Genomic DNA, 20,616 nt, shown 5'->3' on the forward strand with positions numbered 1-20,616 from the left:
ATATTCCATTCAGACACATGAACAATATAATATTATCAGCTAAATTAAAACAGCTTCAGCGAAAATACATACAAGAAAATTCACTCCAGGGCTACTTGTAACAGAAAAAACTGACAGTAAAATAACTGGTTACGTCTATAATGGCACATCCATGCAGAAGTGTGTTATGCAACTACTAACAGGAATTTGGAAGATCGGCAAGTACTCCTGTGGCAAAATCTCCTGGTGTGGGAAAAAAGCAGGCGGTGTTAGCATGTACATACAGTACGTACAGTATGCCATGCCTATCTCAGGAGAGGAGGAGGATACATTCACATTTTATATGCCTGGCAGATACCTGGAGGCTTTCAACAGAAAGTGTAAATAAGTCATCTCAAGGGAGTGGAACTAGAGGACTAGCAAAAAAGAAGAAATGCTCACTGTATACGTTTAACATTATTTCCCTTTTATTTCAAGCATTTTGTACCACATATGTGTATGTCTCCCTGTCACAAACAATAAAAAGTTTACTTTCTGAGTCAATTAGTGTAATGTAGAAGGAGACCTATAAGGAAATGTACATATTTGTATAAGAACATTTGACAAGGACTTCTAGTGTTACTGAGCCAGACAGAGCCTAAGTTTTGGTTGCTATTGCTGTTGGCTAATTCAGCATTGTCATTAAGAGTCAGAACACTACCTTTATCTTACAGAGAAAAGAGTCACTGCCAAGCCTTCATCATTTTTAATAATGTGGAAAAAATTTCTACAAAGTTCTATTACAAACATTTTTACATGTATTCTATAATATTCTAAATCAAACCATTATTTTTTCTTCTTTTTCTTCATTTTTTTTAAATTGGAGGTAATTGCTTTATACACAGCATATTAAAAAGCAGAGACATTACTTTGCCAACAAAGATCCATTTAGTCAAGGCTATGATTTTTCCAGTAGTCATGTATGGATATGAGAGTTGGACTATAAAGAAAGCTGAGTGCCAAAGAATTGAGGCTTTTGAACTGTGGTGATGGAGAAGACTCTTGAGAGTTCCTTGAACTTCAAGAAGATCCAACCAGTCCATCCTAAAAGAAATCAGTTTGAGTAAACTCTGGGAGTTGGTGATGGACAGGGAGGCCTGGAATGCTGCAGTCCATGGGGTCGCAAAGAGTCAGACACAACTGAGCGACTGAACTGAACTGCTTCGCAATATTGTGATGGTTTCTGCCATTCATCAATATGAATCAGCCATTGGTATACATATGTCCCCTCCCACTAGAACCTTCCTCCCACCCCATTCCAACCTTCCAGGTTATGACAGAGCACCACACTGAGCTCCCTGCATGTCATACAGCAAATATGCACTGGCTAATTCTACAGATGGTAGGTATATGTTTCAATGTGACATTCATTCGTTCTGACCTTTCCATACTCCACTGTGTCCACAAATCTGTTCTCTGTGTTTATGTCTTTACTGCTGCCCTGCAAAAATTAGTACTATTTTTTAGATTCCACATATGTGTGTTAATATACAATATTTGTTCTTCATTTTCTGATTTACTTCACTCTAGAGTGAAAAGTTGGCTTAAAGCTCAACATTCAGAAAACGAAGATCATGGCATCTGGTCCCATCACTTCATGGGAAATAGATGGAGAAACAGTGGAAACAGTGTCAGACTTTATTTTTGGGGGCTCCAAAATCACTGCTGATGGTGACTGCAGCCATGAAATTAAAAGACGCTTACTCCTTGGAAGGAAAGTTATGACCAACCTAGATAGCATATTCAAAAGCAGAGACATTACTTTGCCAACAAAGGTCTGTCTAGTCAAGGCTATGGTTTTTCCAGTGGTCATGCATGGATGTGAGAGTTGGACTGTGAAGAAAGCTGAGCACCGAAGAATTGATGCTTTTGAAGTGTGGTGTTGGAGAAGACTCTTGAGAGTTCCTTGGACTGTAAGGAGATCCAACCAGTCCATTCTAAAGGAGATCAGTCCCGAATGTTCTTTGGAAGGACTGATATTAAAGCTCAAACTCCAATACTTTGGACACCTCATGCGAAGAGTTGACTCATTGGAAAAGACTCTGATGCTGGGAGGGATTGTGGGCAAGAGGAGAAGGGGAGGACAGAGGATGAGATGGCTGGATGGCATCACCGACTCGATGGACATGAGTTTGGGTGAACTCCAGGAGTTGATGATGGACAGGTAGGCCTGGCATGCTGCAATGCATGGGGTCGCAAAGAGTTGGACACGACTGAGCGACTGAACTGAACTGAACTGATATAACACACTAGAGGTTCATTTACCTCATTGGAACTGATTAAAATTTGTTTTTTTACGGCTGAATAATATTCCACTGTATATATGCACCACAACGTCTTTATCCTTTCATCTGCCAATGGACATCTAGATTGCTTCCATGTCCTGGCTATTGTAAATAGTGTTGCAATGAACACCAGCGTACACGTGTCTTTCAGAATTGTGGTTTTCTCAGGGTACTGCTGTCCATGGGGTCACAAAGAGTTGGACACGACTGAGTAACTAAACTGAACTGAACAGGGTATATGCCCAGTAGTGGGACTGCCACATCACATTGCTAGTTTTTTTAAGAAATCTCCATACTGCTCTCTATAGTGGTTATATCAATTTACATTCCCATCAACTGTACAAGAGGATTTCCGCCCCCTGCCACACACCATTTTCTCCACATTCACACCAGCATTTATTGTTTAGATTTTTTGATGATGGAGAATCTGACCAGAGGTGACACCTCATTGTAGTTTTGATTTGTTTTTCTCTAATAATAAGCAATTTTGAGCATTTTTTCATGTGTTTATTAACCACCTGCATAGCTTCTTTGGAGAAATGTCTGTTGACATCTTCTGCCCATTTTTTGATTAGGTTGTTTGTTTTTCTAATGTTGAGCTGTATGAGCTGCTTTTATATTTTGGCCATTAATCCTCTCTCAGTTGCTTCATTTGCAATTAATTTCTCCCATTCTGAGAGTTGTCTTTTCATCTTCCTTACAGTTTCCTTTGCTGAAACCACTGTCTTTTTAATAAGCAAGCTCAGAATCAGATAAAAGAGATACAGACTGTACCATAAAATACCAGAAAATAAATCAGTTTAAACAATAACTGATAATAATTAAAATACATAGAAAAGTTTCTCTTCAGTATTATAATTCTTTATAGTGACATATGTGTTCTAGATTTACAGCTATGTTTTTAGATTAAGTGTAATGAGATCAGCACTGTGTCAATGGGACCATGCAGTTAAAATGAGGTATCATGATTCACCTACTGGAAGCTACTCATATCACAGACACTATAATCAGAAAAAAATTAGAAATAAACGTGGAGCTCAAACTCTGGAAGAACATTTAGATATCATCTAGTCCTTCAATTTATAGATTAAGTAAGTGAGTTTCAGAGAAGTTACACAGTTAGCTAAACGTAAAAAACCAGACTCCTCATTCAGTGTCAGAGATAATGGATTCTAAACCACATTACAAACCTAATCTTCAAGGTCCTAATAAATATCACTATTATATTCTTATTATATGCATTAATGAAGACAAAAGTTGTACAAATTACTGAAAATCCACATAAGGCCTAATATATGTACAGGAATAATTCATACCTCTATAGAAGCTAATCATTTTAGTCCTCATTAATTAAGTTGACTTCAGAAAAAATAAAGGTGAGTTAAAAGTCTAGGGAGGTAAGAAAAAAATACAAGAGCAAAAAGAAGCTAACTGGCAACCTTCCATTCAAACACCCAGTGTAACAATATTACAAAATTACTACACTACAATTGAAATCCAGTCGATGTCCTGGCAAAAAATATCCAATTTGGATATAAAGTAGAAGCAATGGAAAGTTCTCAAACATCACCAATACTGCCTATTATAATACAGTAGGTGAACATGTAATAAGTCATCTTCAAATTTTACCTCAAAGATAGATCAGACCAATAAATTCAGTTAATATTTACTATCCCTGTGTGTAAACCACAGATTAATCTGAAAGAAAATATCACAACTTTTTATCAAACAAAAAATGTGTGGACTCAGGTTCTGAGTTCTTATAGATGCGTAACACAGATTCTACTGGAAAAACAGGGTTAGCAAGGAGAGTAATGGGATATTAATAAAAGAACCGATTTGTTGTCCTAGGTTTTCCTGGCCAGGAGAATGGAGAATGGAAAAACTGAACCATGAAATCAAAAAGGCATCTGTCTTCCAGGTTTCTTTCTGCCAATGTCTTGAGAAAAATGTTTGAACTTTCCTGTTGGCTTTGTATGCAAATAGCTCCAGATGCAAAGTGAACCACATCTAAGTTATTCGGTTCAACATCTGCTGGTCCAACTCCCATTATTCCTTCTAAAGAGTCAGCTTATGAAAGACAGTTTAGTTGCTTCCTATATACACTGTTTTGAAGGAGCTAATTTGGATTAAAGTATCTATCTGGACCATGTGCTTTTACCTTTGATGGTCAATGCATTCTAATGTGGTCTGTGTAGCACTGCAAGGAACTTGGAAACATATTGGAAAGAACAGTATTCAAGGTTTTGCCTTGGACCTCACCTTCTAGGCAATTTGCATTTATACGGTTAAGAGTAAAAAAGTGCAGTCATTTGCCTCTGAAACAGCACCACCCACATTGAATACAACGGCATCGTGATGATACTTTCTGACCTAATATACTTTTCATGCAACCTCTATCATAGATTTGAAGCTAAAGTTATTTATAAAAGCACTTGCCAGTACTAACATTACATTTCACAGAACATCTCGTCCTTTGAGATGACTCGTTTCATATGGTATCACTGAAAGTGGCATAAGCTGGTCCATGGCACATGGCACTTTGTGTCAGATATACACTATATTTTCAAACGTGATAAATGAGTATATTAGTGAATGAATGAACAAACAAGTTAAATAATTTAAATAAACATCATGGATTCTGTAACTTTGAGTCTGCTGAATTCAGAAAGCATCATCAAAAATATACAAAAGCCAAACTAAGACTAACAGTCTAATGTTTTTAGAGTTCGCAAGGTCAAGTAAAGATAAAATCCTTCCTTCAAAAGAGTATGGTAGGAAAGGTAATCTGCAATGAAGGTAAAAGTGGAGTATATGTCTACACGTGTGTGTGTGTGTGTGTGTGTGTGTGTGTGTGTATACATTTGCATTTGTATAAAGGAACACAAACATATATATATCAAAAGCTAGACATTCATTTCGAAGATAGACATTCATTTCAAAAAGTTACTTTACTAAAAAGCAGAGTATTACCAGTCTTCTAAAAACTTACAAAAGACAGTTAATTGCTCAAAAATGATTTTGAAAAAATAGATTCCTCAGCCAAAAATTTGTTTTTCTAAAAAGTATAGTTCTTAAAAGAAGCCAATTCAAAAACTTACTGATATCATATGATATGCAAAATCTGGAATGACTTTTCTTTGGGAAAACATTAGAAAAATAATATTTTTAAAAGGAGGTAAAAGCACTGGATACTATTATTATTGCTTCTATACTCCTACTATCTTGAACTAAAATTTAGCCTAACTGATGCTGTCCTCTACTGTTACCTGCCAACACACTGTAGGACCAGGGGAGAAAATTAGAATAGAAAAATACCTAAATAGCTGTTCACTTTCTGAGAATCTGTGGCTACTCTTGTTAATCATTATCCCCAGGTTATTTGTCTAAATGGGGAATGACCAGGAAAGTTAGCCGAGCTCCAGACGAAACAACTTGTTAACCATCCTTGAATAATTATCTAAGATTTCCAGGTGTTTTTTTCTAGATTACTATAATTTTTAAGGAAAACTTAAGTTTGCCTTCCTTTAACTTGCAATTGACAGGCGATTTAAATAGTCTCAAAGAATTAAAATAATCAAAAAGAGTTACTTGAAAGTAAATCTGCTCTACTCATTATCAAGAAACAATTACCAAGCACTGTTCATTAGCAAGGCACAATGCTATACTAGGTAATTAGGATTCAAAAAAACTTAAAACATAGTCCCTGCCCTCCAAGGCTTAGACTAAAGTAGACATGCAGAGATGAATGTCATATTGAAAAACTGGTATTTTTAAAAGTATTAGTACACCAATGTCCAAGGCAGCATTATTTACAATAGCCAAAGGAAGCAATTAAGTGTCCACGGACAAATGAACACATAAACAAAACGTAGTCGGTACATACACTGGAATATTATTTAGGCTTAGAAAGGCAGGAAATTCTGATGCATGCTACTGCATGGATGAAACTTGAGAATGTATCATGCTAAAGTAACATAAACTGGTCACAAAAAGGAAAATACTAGATGATTCTATTTATATGAGATATCCAGAGTAGTCAAATCCATAGAGATAGAAAGTAGAATGGGAGTTGACAGAGGCTGAGGGGAGGGGAAATTGGGTAGTTATTGTTTAATGGCTAAAGAGTTTCAGTTTTACAAATGAAAAAGTTCTAGAGATAGTTGCACAACAATATAAATATAACTAAAAATACTGAATTGGACACAAAACTGATTAATATGGTGGAGAAAGGGATAAATTGGGAAATTGGGATTGATATATATGTACTACTATATATAAAATAGGTGAGTAATAAGAACCTACTGTATACCATAGGAAACTCTATTCATTACTCTGCAATGATTTATATGGGAACAGAATCTAAAAAAGAGTGGATATATCAATATGTATATGTATAATTGATCTGCTTTGCTGTACGGCAGAAACTAACACAACACTGTAGATCAAATATATTCCAATAAATCATTAATTCAGTTCAGTTCAGCCACTCAGTCGTGTCTGACTCTTTGCGACCCCATGGACTGCAGCATGCCAGGCCTCCCTGTCCATCACCAACTCCTGGAGTTTACTCGAACTCATGTCCATTGAGTCGGTGATGCCATCCAACCATCTCATCCTCTGTCATCCCCTTCTCCTCCTGCCTTCAATCTTTCCCAGCATCAGAGTCTTTTCAAATGAGTCAGTTCTTTTTTAAAATTGTGGTTAAATACATATAATGAAAAATATTCCATTTTTATTATTTATAAATTTTAAAAGGCACAGGTATATGACAAGGGCCAAGGAAATGAGACAGAAAAAACATGATACAGTAGCTCAGACCAAGAAGCAATTATGAGAAATGGAACAAATTCAGTGAGAACTGTACTTTTTTTTTACAAGAAAAATAAGAAGTAAGCAGACAGGGGATGAGGGCAGGTATGACAACCAGAAGCAATGGCAAACAGTAGCAGACATCATCTAGAAACATAATGTAGAGCACAGTTTGATTCATAGGCTTCAAACAACAGCCAGGGAGACAAGCTAGAGTGTAAGGCTATGAAGGAGAGAGGAAAATGCTTGAGGCAATTCTTCTCACTGAATAGCAGTATAACACTAGTCGTTCGGTCATGTCTGACTTTTTGTGACCCCATGGACTGTAGCCCGCCAGGCTCTTCTGTCCATGGGATTCTCTAGGCATACTGGAGTGGGTTGCCATTTCCTCCTCCAGGGGACCTTTGCAACTGTACATAAATGAGACTTCATTAATGTGCATTAGAGGATACCCCAGGTTAACCTGTTACAGAAAACTCTCTTGAGTCTTTAAATTTTATACCAATTCTCACTGAATAACTTTTACTGAAATGAGGCAATATTCATCACAGTTTTACTAAAAGTAAAGGCAAGAAGAAAAAAGGAAATTCATAATTTCATATTCATTCACATCCTACATTCTCCAACTCCTATGATTAAGGAAGTGCATAGAACTGCTGCTGCTGCTGCTAAGTCACTTCAGTCGTGTCTGACTCTGTGCGACCCCATAGATGGCAGCCCACCAGGCTCCCCTGTCCCTGGGATTCTCCAGGCAAGAACACTGGAGTGGGTTGCCATTTCCTTTTCCAATGCATGAAAGTGAAAAGTGAAAGTGAAGCCGCTCAGTGGTGTCTGACCCTCAGCGACCCCATGGACTGCAGTCTTCCAGGCTCCTCTGTCCATGGGATTTTCCAGGCAAGAGTACTGGAGTGGGGTGCCATTGCCTTCTTCAGTGCATAGAGATATATCACTAATTAGCTGCCTCAGCATAAGGAGGGATGGGCCTAGAGATAATAATCTGTGTGAAGAAGCAACATGTGCATTTCATTTACTCTGCAATTTTTAAATTTTATTATCAGCACTGCACATAATCCAGTATTTTAAAAGATCCCACTAAGTAAATGATGCTAATATTACAGAAAAATGCATGTCCCTAGGTACCTCCTTTGATTGACAGTATTGAAGGCTAAAACAGATAGTCTCAGAGGCAAATTATCCCAGTTGCTATAAGGAAATCATCCTCTAACTGACCGCCAGCCCTATAGCAGACTAATCACTAGGCACACTAGGCCAACTCACTCACTATTTACAAAACCATTTGAAATGTTCTATGTCTGATATTTGTGTTGCACTATTCCATACTCTCCTTATTTCTCAAGTCTCTTTTTTTCCTCCTGTTCCCTAACTATGGGCATCTAAATTTCTCTACTTAACTCCATTCTTTCTATATGCGGCTTCCCACTCTGATCTCCTACAACTTCAACTGTCATATCAGCGGGAAAACTCCCAAATCAAGACCTCCAGTCCATCTTTATCCTGAACTCTAGGTACTTTAAATAAACATGTCTAAGACAAATTAATTAAGGCCTCGTACTGTCCCAAACCAACTCTTTTAAATTCTCTATTTCTTTCATGGTAATACTATCCTTTTTAGAACCAAGTCTTGTAACCTTAAAAATCAACTCTGACTCCTCCTTCACCCAAACATGCAATCAGTCAGACAGACAGTCCTGCTGATGCTTTTCTCAAAAGACAGAGTTCCTGACAATATGCTGAAACAAAAACCTGAAAGTCTAGATTTCATGCCTAAAAATATTTATCTGTATCAGACTCCAAAACTTTCATAAGCTATCATTTCATTATCTGAACAATGGGAAGAATGCAGCTGCCCTACCTAATTCACAATAAACAAATACATAATGGCATGCTGAAAATCCTCAACCGTTATGTAAATATATTATCTAGTCTTCCTACCCCACTCCTGCTCTCACCCTAGTCAAGGCATTTATTCAGTTACTTATTCATTCATTCACTCATTTTTTTCTTTAATTATAGGACCAAGTACAATCCAGGTACTATGTTCAGCATTTAAAACATAACAACAGAACAAACAGATGTAGCCTTACATAACTTACAGTCTAACATGAAAGTCAGAAAACAGGTACATGTAGATGGGAGAAGGTTCTCTGGGAAAACTTCCCAGAAAAAGAAAGAATAAAGTAAGAAACAATACATAAAACATACATGAGTCTATATGGCAAGGATGTGGGGGAGAGCAGCAGTAGGAAAAAGATGAGCAATTTGAGGCAAAGGAAACAATACTTATACCCCTCAAACAAGAATGAGCATCCCAACAGTGCCATTCTCTTTTCCACATTTACACCTTTATTCCATGCATTTTTCTCCCTTCAAAATCTGTCTCCATTCTTATCTCTGCCTATTGAGATTAAATTCATCCTTCAAAGCCCAGATAGACGATATATAACCAGTTTCAAGGACCATACTTGACTCATTTGAGGCATGAAGTAACATTTGCTAAAGGAATGGACAACAAAATCATCATTCTTCCCAAATCACAAATCTGCTTCATGTTACATATATACACATGCTTGCCTTGTCTTTCCTTGAAGTAAAGGACATGTCTGCATAGTGTCTCATGCATAAAAGGTACTCAGAAATATTTGTAAAATGAATAATTCTAATAATCTGAGACAGACCTGTTAAAGAATATTTTCATCTTTGACTCCTGACTTTACAATAATTTGGCAGAAAAAAAGAAAACACAAAATAATATTTAGACATGAATTATATTAATACTGAACATTAGGTCTTCCACAAAATACTTCTCAATAATGGAATTTATTTTTGTATTTCATTTCTTAGATGGCTTAATTCTTAATATTTTTGAATGATTTTCCTATAGAAATACTTCTAAATTTAAATACTGTGGGGGATGACAAATAATCTTTAGAATATTAAGTCTATAATTAATGAACACTCTAAAAAAATTACTTGGCATCTCACCTTTCTAAAACTAAAACAAATTTGGAAATTCAAATTGCACTTTAATTTCATTTTAATGCTGATGGTATCATTTTTGGAATCATGCCTCAAGCCACCATTTCAGAATTTGTTATGCAATTCACAATTAGTTATGCAAAAAACTAGGTTAAATTTGGGTCATTCCATTTATCAGATCAAAGAAGGCAAAGTGCAAAGGTAGAAAGGTGCTTTCAAAAGAAAGACAAAAGTACTGAATAAGAAAAACATTCGAAGTTACTCTATACTACCTGCAGGAAAAGCAGCCCAAGGAATGGCAGGAGATGTAGTTTGGGTTTCCCCATTTCCACCATCAAAAATCTCTGCTGCCTGTAAAACGAAGGCAAAATTATTTTAGAAAATCTGAAAAGTAGAAATGTTATTTAAGCAATTAAGCCTCCCAATTCTACAAGCGTAATTCTCTGTAATACACTGCTGCTGCTGCTGCTGCTGCTGCTGAGTTGCTTCAGTAGTGTCCGACTCTGTGCGACCCCATAGAGGGCAGCCCACCAGGGATTCTCCAGGCAAGAACACTGGAGTGGGTCGCCATTGCCTTCTCTGCTGTAATACACTACACATTTTCAAATTTCCTCTGAATACTAAATTGTTTTTCAGTCTTCAGTGCTACCACCTCCAACCACTAGTCACTGCCCCCAGTGCTTGTGCTCTGTCCTTGAGTAAAATTTTCCTTCTTACTCAGATATATTTCCTGTCAATGAAATTTTATTTTACATATCCTCACAGTTTCATTTCTGAACCTGCAATATTTACCAATGTATATAAGAAAAATACATTATTTTTCTTCAAAAATAGACACTAAATCTTGTTATTTAATTATCACAAGATCAAAAAGAGATTAAAGAAACAAGATTTACCCATAGCTTTAATAATATGCCAGGCTTCCCTTGTGGCTCAGCTGGTAAAGAATTCGCCTGCAATGCGGGAGACCTGGGTTGGATCTCTGGGTTGGGAAGATCCCCTGGAGAAGGGAAAGGCTACCCACTCCAGTATTCTGGCCTGGAGAATTCCCTGTATAGTCCATGGGGTCACAAAGAGTCAGACACGACTGAGCATCTTTCACTTTCACTTTAATAATATACCAGCTGGACTTACCAGCATTCAACATTTAGAAAATTCCTAAACCTGACATTTAAATTAAACCCTCATTTTAAATAGTTTTAAACTATGAGACAGCCAATTACTGAATTTTGAGTTTGTGGGTAAGAGTGCAGAGTTTTCTCTCTCTTAAGTGTTCAGGTCACAGGAAAATTGCTATTGGAAAAAAAGGGCCAGAATTTCAACTTGGATTCTGCATTGAGTTGTCAGCCAAAAAGACAGTCAATTGGGCAATTGACAAGTCAATTGAGGGAATCTGCCACAGGAGTTAAGTGATGTTGAAGTGAGAGAAGCTACTCTCTACAAACTATGAAAACTGTGCTAAGTCACTTCAGTCATGTCCGACTCTGTGATCCAATGGACTGTAGCCTGCTAGGCTCCTCTGTCCGTGGGATTCTCCAGGCAAAACTACTAGAGTGAGTTGCCATGCCCTTCTCAAGGCAATCTTTCCAACCCAGGGATCGAACCCACTTTTCTTAGTCTTCTGCCATGGCAGGTGGATTATTTACCAATACTGCCCCCACTCCCGAGGCCAAGGGCAGTGGCCGGGAGGACCAACTCCACATCCACGGAGCCATGGCTGCGCGGGCACAGGAGGGCCTAGAGGAGCTATCCCAAGTTGAAGGTCAGGAAGGGTGGCGGTGAGGAGATACCCCTCGTCCAAGGTAAGGAGCAATGGCTGCACTTTGCTGGAGCAGCCGTGAAGAGATACCCCGTGCCCAAGATAAGAGAAACCCGAGTAAGATGGTAGGTGTTGCAAGAGGGCATCAGAGGGAAAACACACTGAAACCATACTCACAGAAAACTAGTCAATCCAATCACACTAGGACCACAGCCTTGTCTAACTCAATGAAACTAAGCCATGCCCGTGGGGCAACCCAAGACGGGCAGGTCATGGTAGAGAGATCTGACAGAATGTGGTCCACTAGAGAAGGGAATGGCAAACCACTTCAGTATTCTTGCCTTGAGAACCCCATGAACAGTATGAAAAGGCAAAATGATAGGATACTGAAAGAGGAACTCCCCACGTCAGTAGGTGCCCAATATGCTCCTGGAGATCAGTGGAGAAATAACTCCAGAAAGAATGAAGGGATGGAGCCAAAGCAAAAACAATACCCAGCTGTGGATGTTGACTGGTGATAGAAGCAAGGTCCGATGCTGTAAAGAGCAATACTGCATAGGAACTTGGAATGTCAGGTCCATGAATCAAGGCAAATTGGAAGTGGTCAAACAAGAGATGGCAAGAGTGAATGTCGACATTCTAGGAATCAGCGAACTGAAATGGACTGGAATGGGTGAATTTAACTCAGATGACCATTATATCTACTACTGAGGGCAGGAATCCCTCAGAAGAAATGGAGTGGCCGTCATGGTCAACAGGAGTCTGAAATGCAGTATTTGGATGCAATCTCAAAAACGACAGAATGATCTGTGTTCATTTCCAAGTCAAACCATTCAATATCACAGTAATCCAAGTCTATGCCCCAACCAGTAACGCTGAAGAAGCTGAAGTTGAACGGTTCTACGAAGACCTACAAGACCTTTTAGAACTAACACCCAAAAAAGATGTCCTTTTCATTATAGGGGACTGGAATGCAAAAGTAGGAAGTCAAGAAACACCTGGAGTAACAGGCAAATTTGGCCTTGGAATACGGAATGAAGCAGGGCAAAGACTAATAGAGTTTTGCCAAGAAAATTCACTGGTCATAACAAATACCCTCTTCCAACAACACAAGAGAAGACTCCTGGACATCACCAGATGGTCAACACCGAAATCAGACTGATTATATTCTTTGCAGCCAAAGATGGAGAAGCTCTATACAGTCAGCAAAAACAAGACCAGGAGCTGACTGTGGCTCAGACCATGAACTCCTTATTGCCAAATTCAGACTTAAACTGAAGAAAGTAGGGAAAACCACTAGACCATTCAAGTATGACCTAAATCAAATCCCTTATGATTATACAGTGGAAATGAGAAATAGATTTAAGGGCCTAGATCTGATAGATAGAGTGCCTGATGAACTATGGACTGAGGTTCGTGATATTATACAGGAGACAGGGATCAAGACCATCGTCATGGAAAAGAAATGCAAAAAAGCAAAATGGCTGTCTGGGGAGGCCTTACAAATAGCTGTGAAAAGAAGAGAAGTGAAAAGCAAAGGAGAAAAGGAAAGATATAAACATCTGAATGCAGAGTTCCAAAGAATAGCAAGAAGAGATAAGAAAGCCTTCTTCAGCGATCAATGCAAAGAAATAGAGGAAAACAACAGAATGGGAAAGACTAGGGATCTCTTCAAGAAAATCAGAGATTCCAAAGGAACATTTCATACAAAGATGGGCTCGATAAAGGACAGAAACAGTATGGACCTAACAGAAGCAGAAGATATTAAGAAGAGATGGCAAGAATACACAGAAGAACTGTACAAAAAAGATCTTCACGACCCAGATAATCACGATGGTGTGATCACTGACCTAGAGACAGACATCCTGGAATGTGAAGTCAAGTAGGCCTTAGAAAGCATCACTATGAACAAAGCTAGTGGAGGTGATGGAATTCCAGTTGAGCTATTCCAAATCCTGAAAGATGATGCTGTCAAGTGCTGCACGCTCAATATGCCAGCAAATTTGGAAAACTCAGCAGTGGCCACAGGACTGGAAAAGGTCCGTTTTCATTCCAATCCCAAAGAAAAGCAATGCCAAAGAATGCTCAAACTACCGCACAATTGCACTCATCTCACACGCTAGTAGAGTAATGCTCAAAATTCTCCAAGCCAGGCTTCAGCAATATGTGAACCGTGAACTTCCTGATGTTCAACCTGGTTTTAGAAAAGGCAGAGGAACCAGAGATCTAATTGCCAACATCCGCTGGATCATGGAAAAAGCAAGAGAATTTCAGAAAAGCATCTATTTCTGCTTTATTGACTATGCCAAAGCCTTTGACTGTGTGGATCACAATAAACTGTGGAAAATTCTGAAAGAGATGGGAATACCAAACTACCTGATCTGCCTCTTGAGAAATTTGTATGCAGGTCAGGAAGCAACAGTTAGAACTGGACATGGAACAACAGACTGGTTCCAAATAGGAAAAGGAGTTCATCAAGGCTGTATATTGTCACCCTGCTTATTTAACTTATATGCAGAGTACATCATGAGAAACGCTGGACTGGAAGAAACACAAGCTGGAATCAAGACTGCCGGGAGAAATATCAATAACCTCAGATATGCAGATGACACCACCCTTATGGCAGAAAGTGAAGAGGAACTCAAAGCCTCTTGATGAAAGTGATGAAAGTGAAAGTGGAGAGTGAAAAAGTTGGCTTAAAGCTCAACATTCAGAAAACAAAGATGATGGCATCCGGTCCCATCACTTCATGGCAAATAGATGGGGAAACAGTGGAAACAGTGTCAGACTTTATTTGTCTGGGCTCCAAAATCACTGTAGATGGTGACTGCAGCCATGAAATTAAAAGACACTTACTCCTTGGAAGGAAAGTTATGACCAACCTAGATAGCATATTGAAAAGCAGAGACATTACTTTGCCAACAAAGGTTCATCTAGTCAAGGCTATGGTTTTTCCTGTGGTCATGTACAGCTGTGAGAGTTGGACTGTGAAGAAGGCTGAGCACCGAAGAATTGATGCTTCTGAACTGTGGTGTTGGAGAAGATTCTTGACAGTCCCTTGGACTGCAAGGAGATCCAACCAGTCCATTCTGAAGGAGATCAGCCCTGGGATTTCTTTGGAAGGACTGATGCTAAAGCTGAAACTCCAGTACTTTGGCCACCTCATGCGAAGAGTTGACTCATTGGAAAAGACTCTGATGCTGGGAGGGATTGGGGGCAAGAAGAGAAGGGAACAACAGAGGATAAGATGGCTATATGGCATCACTGACTAGATGGACGTGAGTCTGAGTGAACTCCAGGAGTTGGTGATGGACAGGAAGGCCTGGCATGCTGCGATTCATGGGGTCTCAAAGAGTCGCACACGACTGAGGGACTGATCTGATCTGATCTGATCTGACCACCTGGGAAGCCCCACAAGTCATGAGGGAACGCCAAAAAAATAAAATAAAAATACTGCATATTCCTTAACCTAGACATTCCATTTCTAAGAATTCATCCTAAACATATAATTGTAAAATTTTACCCAAAAGGATGTATACCAAAAGGTTACTTAGACAATCACTGGATACAATCTAAACATTTACCAGAAACCTGATTAAATAAATCATCTTTTACTCGTATATGGGAATTCTCTAGAATCATTAAAAATGTTTTAGAAAAAAAAATCTTAATAACATCTAAAACATGTTCACATAAAAAATACAGATAGTACTTGTCTATAAAAAACTATGTATTTATCTAGAAAAAAGGTAAGAAAGACAAAAAACAAATTAAAACAAGGTTTTCGAGTGGCAATTTTTATGCATTTGGCTATTAGTCCTTTTTCAAATTTTCTGCACTAAAAATACTTCTAAAATCACAATACAATTATTTTTTAACTGTATTAAAAATCATTTCAGAATATTCCATCAATGCTTAATTCACTGACATTGATAACTGTACTGTTGTTAAGCAAAAGAATATCCTTATTCTTAGGAAATATTAACACACACTAAAGTATCTAGGAGTAAAGAAACATAATGTATTTAACTGATCTTCAAATGTCTCCTCCCAGAAAGGTTTCTATACCCAAGGATAGAAACCTTTCATATTTCTACAACAGAATGTAGAAAGAATCCCAGCAACCATAATTCAATTGGAATGGTTGGTTAGCATTGTACCTGTGTAACATTCAAAGGAATAGATCCATTGAATATACACTGAAGTATAACTGTTACTCTACAGAATACTATCTACTCTTAGTTCTCTGATAAAATAAATCAAGAAACATAATAAGATTCAGTCACCCAACAACCCAAAATACTAAAGCAAATGCAGAAAGCATATCAATGTGCTAAACAAAAAGTTTTAGATGAAATGCAGAAAATAGATAAATTCATATTCTGATTATTTCCATATTAACAGAGAGCAACAGGAGAGCAACTGATCCTAACCTAAAATAAACTCATACCATTCTTTCATGACATTCAGAACACTGAATATATACTAATGTCTCATTTCTCCTATTGTAATGTCATCAATTACAGTCACTATCTTTAACAATCTCCTTTTCACAAGTTCCAAACTAGATAAAAGTCTTTCTTAAAAAAAAAATCACAGAGCTCACTTGATGGTAGTTCCAGGACTTGAGCTCAGGCATCTTGACTCCTAATCCAGAGATTTTCCTGCAAGACTATACTGGCTCCATAAAAATAACTGGGTTACAAAATATTTCAATAAAATGAACACACACTGAAAAGGATTAGGGAAAAGACAGGGCTTCTTCAGTTAACAATTTCCTTACAAAGCATCCAACTAAAACCTGAGAGAATAATCTAACAACACAAACACACTAATTAGCTCTGTAAGCCACCAAAAGGTGATGTACTTAATACATTAAATCAACTCATTACAGGTATAAACATGAAAATATGTCACAGATCTTCAACACTCATCCCTCATCTCACAAGTATTTCCTAATAGACATGTATCCCAACAGAACCATCTGCTGACAATTTCTCAAATCTCTTCTTTAGTGCTTCCACCAGTAGCACTTAATTACCTCAATTTAAAACATTCCTATGGGTATGATCAAGTGTTCAATAATAATAAATCAATTTTAACTTTCAGAGGGAATATATTTTAATTTTTCTGTATTTCATTTTTTTATTCCAGAGTTACATTCAAAATGATCAAGAAAGGATCATGAACATCAATGATTAATAAAACATTTAAAACAATTAATTACGTAAGTAAAATAAGGTAAATAGCACATACCTCAAAACCACCAAAATCATCATCATCCATTCTTTAAGTGCACCTGAAAAACAAAAGACATTGAAACAGGCCACACACAGTCATTCATGTCAGAACACTTCTCTCTCTTAAGGGTATATACATTTTGATTTGGTTTTTTGATCTGTAAATTAGAACTATTTCATTTGGGTTAAGAAAATGATTTAACTAAATGCATATGCATTTTTAACACAAAAAGACTGAGATTTTTTGGACAAAATTAGCCATTCTGGCAATATTAACAATTTCTGTGACTTTTTCAGCAACCATGTATTTTGCCATTTTGTGTTGAGACGCCAGGAGTGGAAAAATATTCTTTTACATTTTAATTTGCTTTTCCCAAATTGGCACTAGGGCTCAATTCAATAATGCTTCCTGCTTTTTGCATCTATTCCTCAGTTGTCTGGCAACATCAGCACAAACTCCAGCTAAGAACAGGACTGTGGTGAATTTTTGGAAATCTGTCCCACACCACAAAGGTTCTTCCCCTGGTTTCATGGCCGAGGTTGATTTAGATTTTCAAAATTGATCAGCATTTTTGAGCTGTGGCCACAACTTCTGGAGCATTTTGATATGTGTATTTTTAGCTGAAACTGCTTTGCACTTTTGGAAAAATGTGGAGCAAGTTACTAGGCTGATCAAGATAAATCAAGTCATGTATTCATGGAGACCAGGGAAGAGAAAAACACAAGCAAATATCCAGAATACCTCTCTTCTTTACCCTTAAAATATGTAAGCGAGACAAGCAGTGGGATAATGCATGCTTTATTTTGTCCTAAATGCATACTATAAAAATAAAAGGGTAAAACTATGAGTGCCTGGAGCTTTAAAAAAAAGAAAAAGGAAATGCTTTCATCGAACAAACCATGAAAGATCTAAAAAATCTAGAAAGGTAAAACAAGTAATGAGTGATATATATAAAACAAAACTAAATTTACAATGAATTGTGAATTGGTGGACAGAAGTCACACTCTGGTCAATAACTGGTTTTCCTTTTCTATCTTTCAAAAGTGGACACATTCAAATATTAATTACAGCTTTCTTGACTCAATAATACAAGATGGACTTCATTACAGAAAATCTCCAACTTCTAAAAAAAGAACAAAAACAGCTAAGCAAATTAAACTGTATATACTAAGCAATAAGTCTAAAGGTATTTTCTAAGGCATTTTGCTCTGACTGATAAAGCAGTTGTCATGCTTTACCTTGTCACCAAAATTTCTACTGTGTGTGCGCGTGCTCAGTCATGTTCAACTCTTTGCAACCCCAGGGACCACAGCCTGCCAGGCTCCACTGTCCATGGGATTAATTAACACTAATGCCTTGAAAACTAAAACTCAAAAATAGTCAAAGAAAAGTAAACAGTAAAAAGCAATCTCAGGATTGTTTTATTTTAATAGACAAAATTTATTTTCACAGAAACTCAGTAGGCAATGACACTATAAGAAATATATAGATAGAAATATTCAATACATTATAAAAATAGACAACACTAAATTAACCAGAATATAATACCAGTATTGTCACCATTACCCACAATTTAACAATCTAATGAAAAATTTTCAAAAGATGTACTTCTCCAAAAATCAAAACGAAGCAAATCATCCACATACACTTAAAAAATATGAACCAGACTTTCAGAAACTTTTGATGGTGGTTAGTTTGAAATGGAATTCACATTAATTCTGATGCAAGCGAGTAGAAATCTGTATGTGATTACATTTTTCATGAAGAAATTATGAAAGAAGAGTGATATGGATACTGAGAATTAACCAAGTCAAATTATAAACACCAAGTTTGTCTTTTCCATGTGTCCCACGAATCTCAGGAGACAATTAAAAGCTATTTTTAGCATCTGCAAACACTGTACCCAAATAATTTGGTTTCAAAAGAATGGAATTTTTAGGGTAATGCATCTATGTGTTTTCATATGACACAGACCAATAAGTTATTTGTTAAGATACCAGAAAATCTGAAAACAAATACCCATGCCTAAGAATCATTCCAGCTTGTTTGCCTGTGTTAATCAACCAAATACCATCAGCTTCCTAAGTACTATTTAGCTCTACAAAAGAAGATGTTAGTGACCACAGATGCTTTCCATACCCCAGCAACTATTACATATTAAAATGCAGATAAGTTATCCAGCATTTTCAAAGAAATATTAATATATTTTAAACAGGCAAACGTGTCCTGAGTTTCTTAAAATACAGTACTAGGGAAATAAAGATTATTTTAAAGTAATAGCCTTTCTCTGAATAATTTAGTTCAGATTCTGAAATAGTCTGTATCCTTCTGAACATTTTAAAGAACAGAAGGAAGCAAAATTAACAGCACTGATTTGTCAAAATCAACTTTACAAAATACAAAAACTAAAAATTAGTTTTTAAAGGAAATATTACAAGTGTGGGCTTCTTTATGTATTTAGTTAGTTCAATATATTTAGAACACTGCTTCATCTACGGTGCATTTATTAACCTTTTAGCAGACTTCCAGCACTTAACATTATCTGCCTGAAGTACATATAAAATTAAGCAACACCAAATAGTTCTGTAATAAAAGTTATAGAATCATGAGCCTGGCCAAAAAATTGGCATATCCATGCAGTTCATTCTTTGGTGTCATGGCAAGTGGAGAGATGAACACTTTGTTATGATTAGTTATCTATGTTGAAAGATTCCATAAAATCCAGCTTTAACAATTCGGACATGACTTAGTGACTGAACAACAACAATTCTCAGACTTATTTATTTCAGAATTTAATCTCTTTTGTTGCATTACTATATTAATTCTCTCCTAAATTACCCTCAGTATTTAATATATTGCTGATATTTCACAAGAAAAACATATACACAACACTTAGAAAAGAAAAATGGTTAGTCGCTCAGTCATGTGCGATTCTTTGTGACCCCCATGGACTCTAACCCATCAGGCTCCTCTATCCATGCACAACCTTTAATGTAACATTTTTACTGAGCAACTCTACAGAAGGGATCACTCAAGGTCCTCAAGAAGTTACAGTCTGCTGTAGAGCAGAGGGTAGTGTGCAAGAAGAGCATGCAAATACAAAAAACACAAAATATAAAAGGGTCTTACAAAAGAAGAAGAACATGCAAGGTGGGAAAAAATTTTCAGAAGTTGGAGCATCATGAAATCCTTCAGGTAAAAGGAGACATCTGAAATTTATTTCAAGAGACTTAGAGAATTTAAAATGGCACATTAAGAACATAGATTATACTCAAGTCTTTTCTTAAAATCTTTTCCTAAAAGATAGCAAGCAAGGATTGGATTGTTTGCTTCCATATAAACAAAGGTCAAAGAGTAGGTAAAAAGAAAAAAAACTGCAAAAAAAAAAAAACAAACAGAATGCAAATACAAGGAAGATGAATCTTACACTATCAGTATGGAAAATGAGAATCAATCACATTTATATCAGGGAAACCACAAAAAGCTCAGGAATGGGCAGTGCTG

At 37.0% G+C, this 20,616-nt stretch overlaps 1 protein-coding gene across 13 annotated transcripts in view; it reads right to left on the minus strand.

The window, feature by feature from the left end:
- Window positions 1-20,616, minus strand: part of CCDC91 (coiled-coil domain containing 91) — a 395,073-nt gene that overhangs the window by 290,160 nt on the left and 84,297 nt on the right. For all 13 annotated transcript variants that reach the window (XM_061417532.1, XM_061417523.1, XM_061417531.1 and 10 more), the window contains exons 2-3: window positions 17,128-17,170; window positions 10,385-10,463 (exon numbers count right to left, since the gene is read on the minus strand). In XM_061417532.1, the coding sequence (XP_061273516.1) occupies window positions 10,385-10,463; window positions 17,128-17,157 (109 nt within the window). In that variant the 5' untranslated portion in view covers window positions 17,158-17,170. The remainder of the gene's footprint in view (window positions 1-10,384; window positions 10,464-17,127; window positions 17,171-20,616) is intronic.

The sequence above is a fragment of the Bos javanicus genome, chromosome 5, assembly GCF_032452875.1.
Source record: "Bos javanicus breed banteng chromosome 5, ARS-OSU_banteng_1.0, whole genome shotgun sequence".
NCBI lineage: Eukaryota > Metazoa > Chordata > Mammalia > Artiodactyla > Bovidae > Bos > Bos javanicus.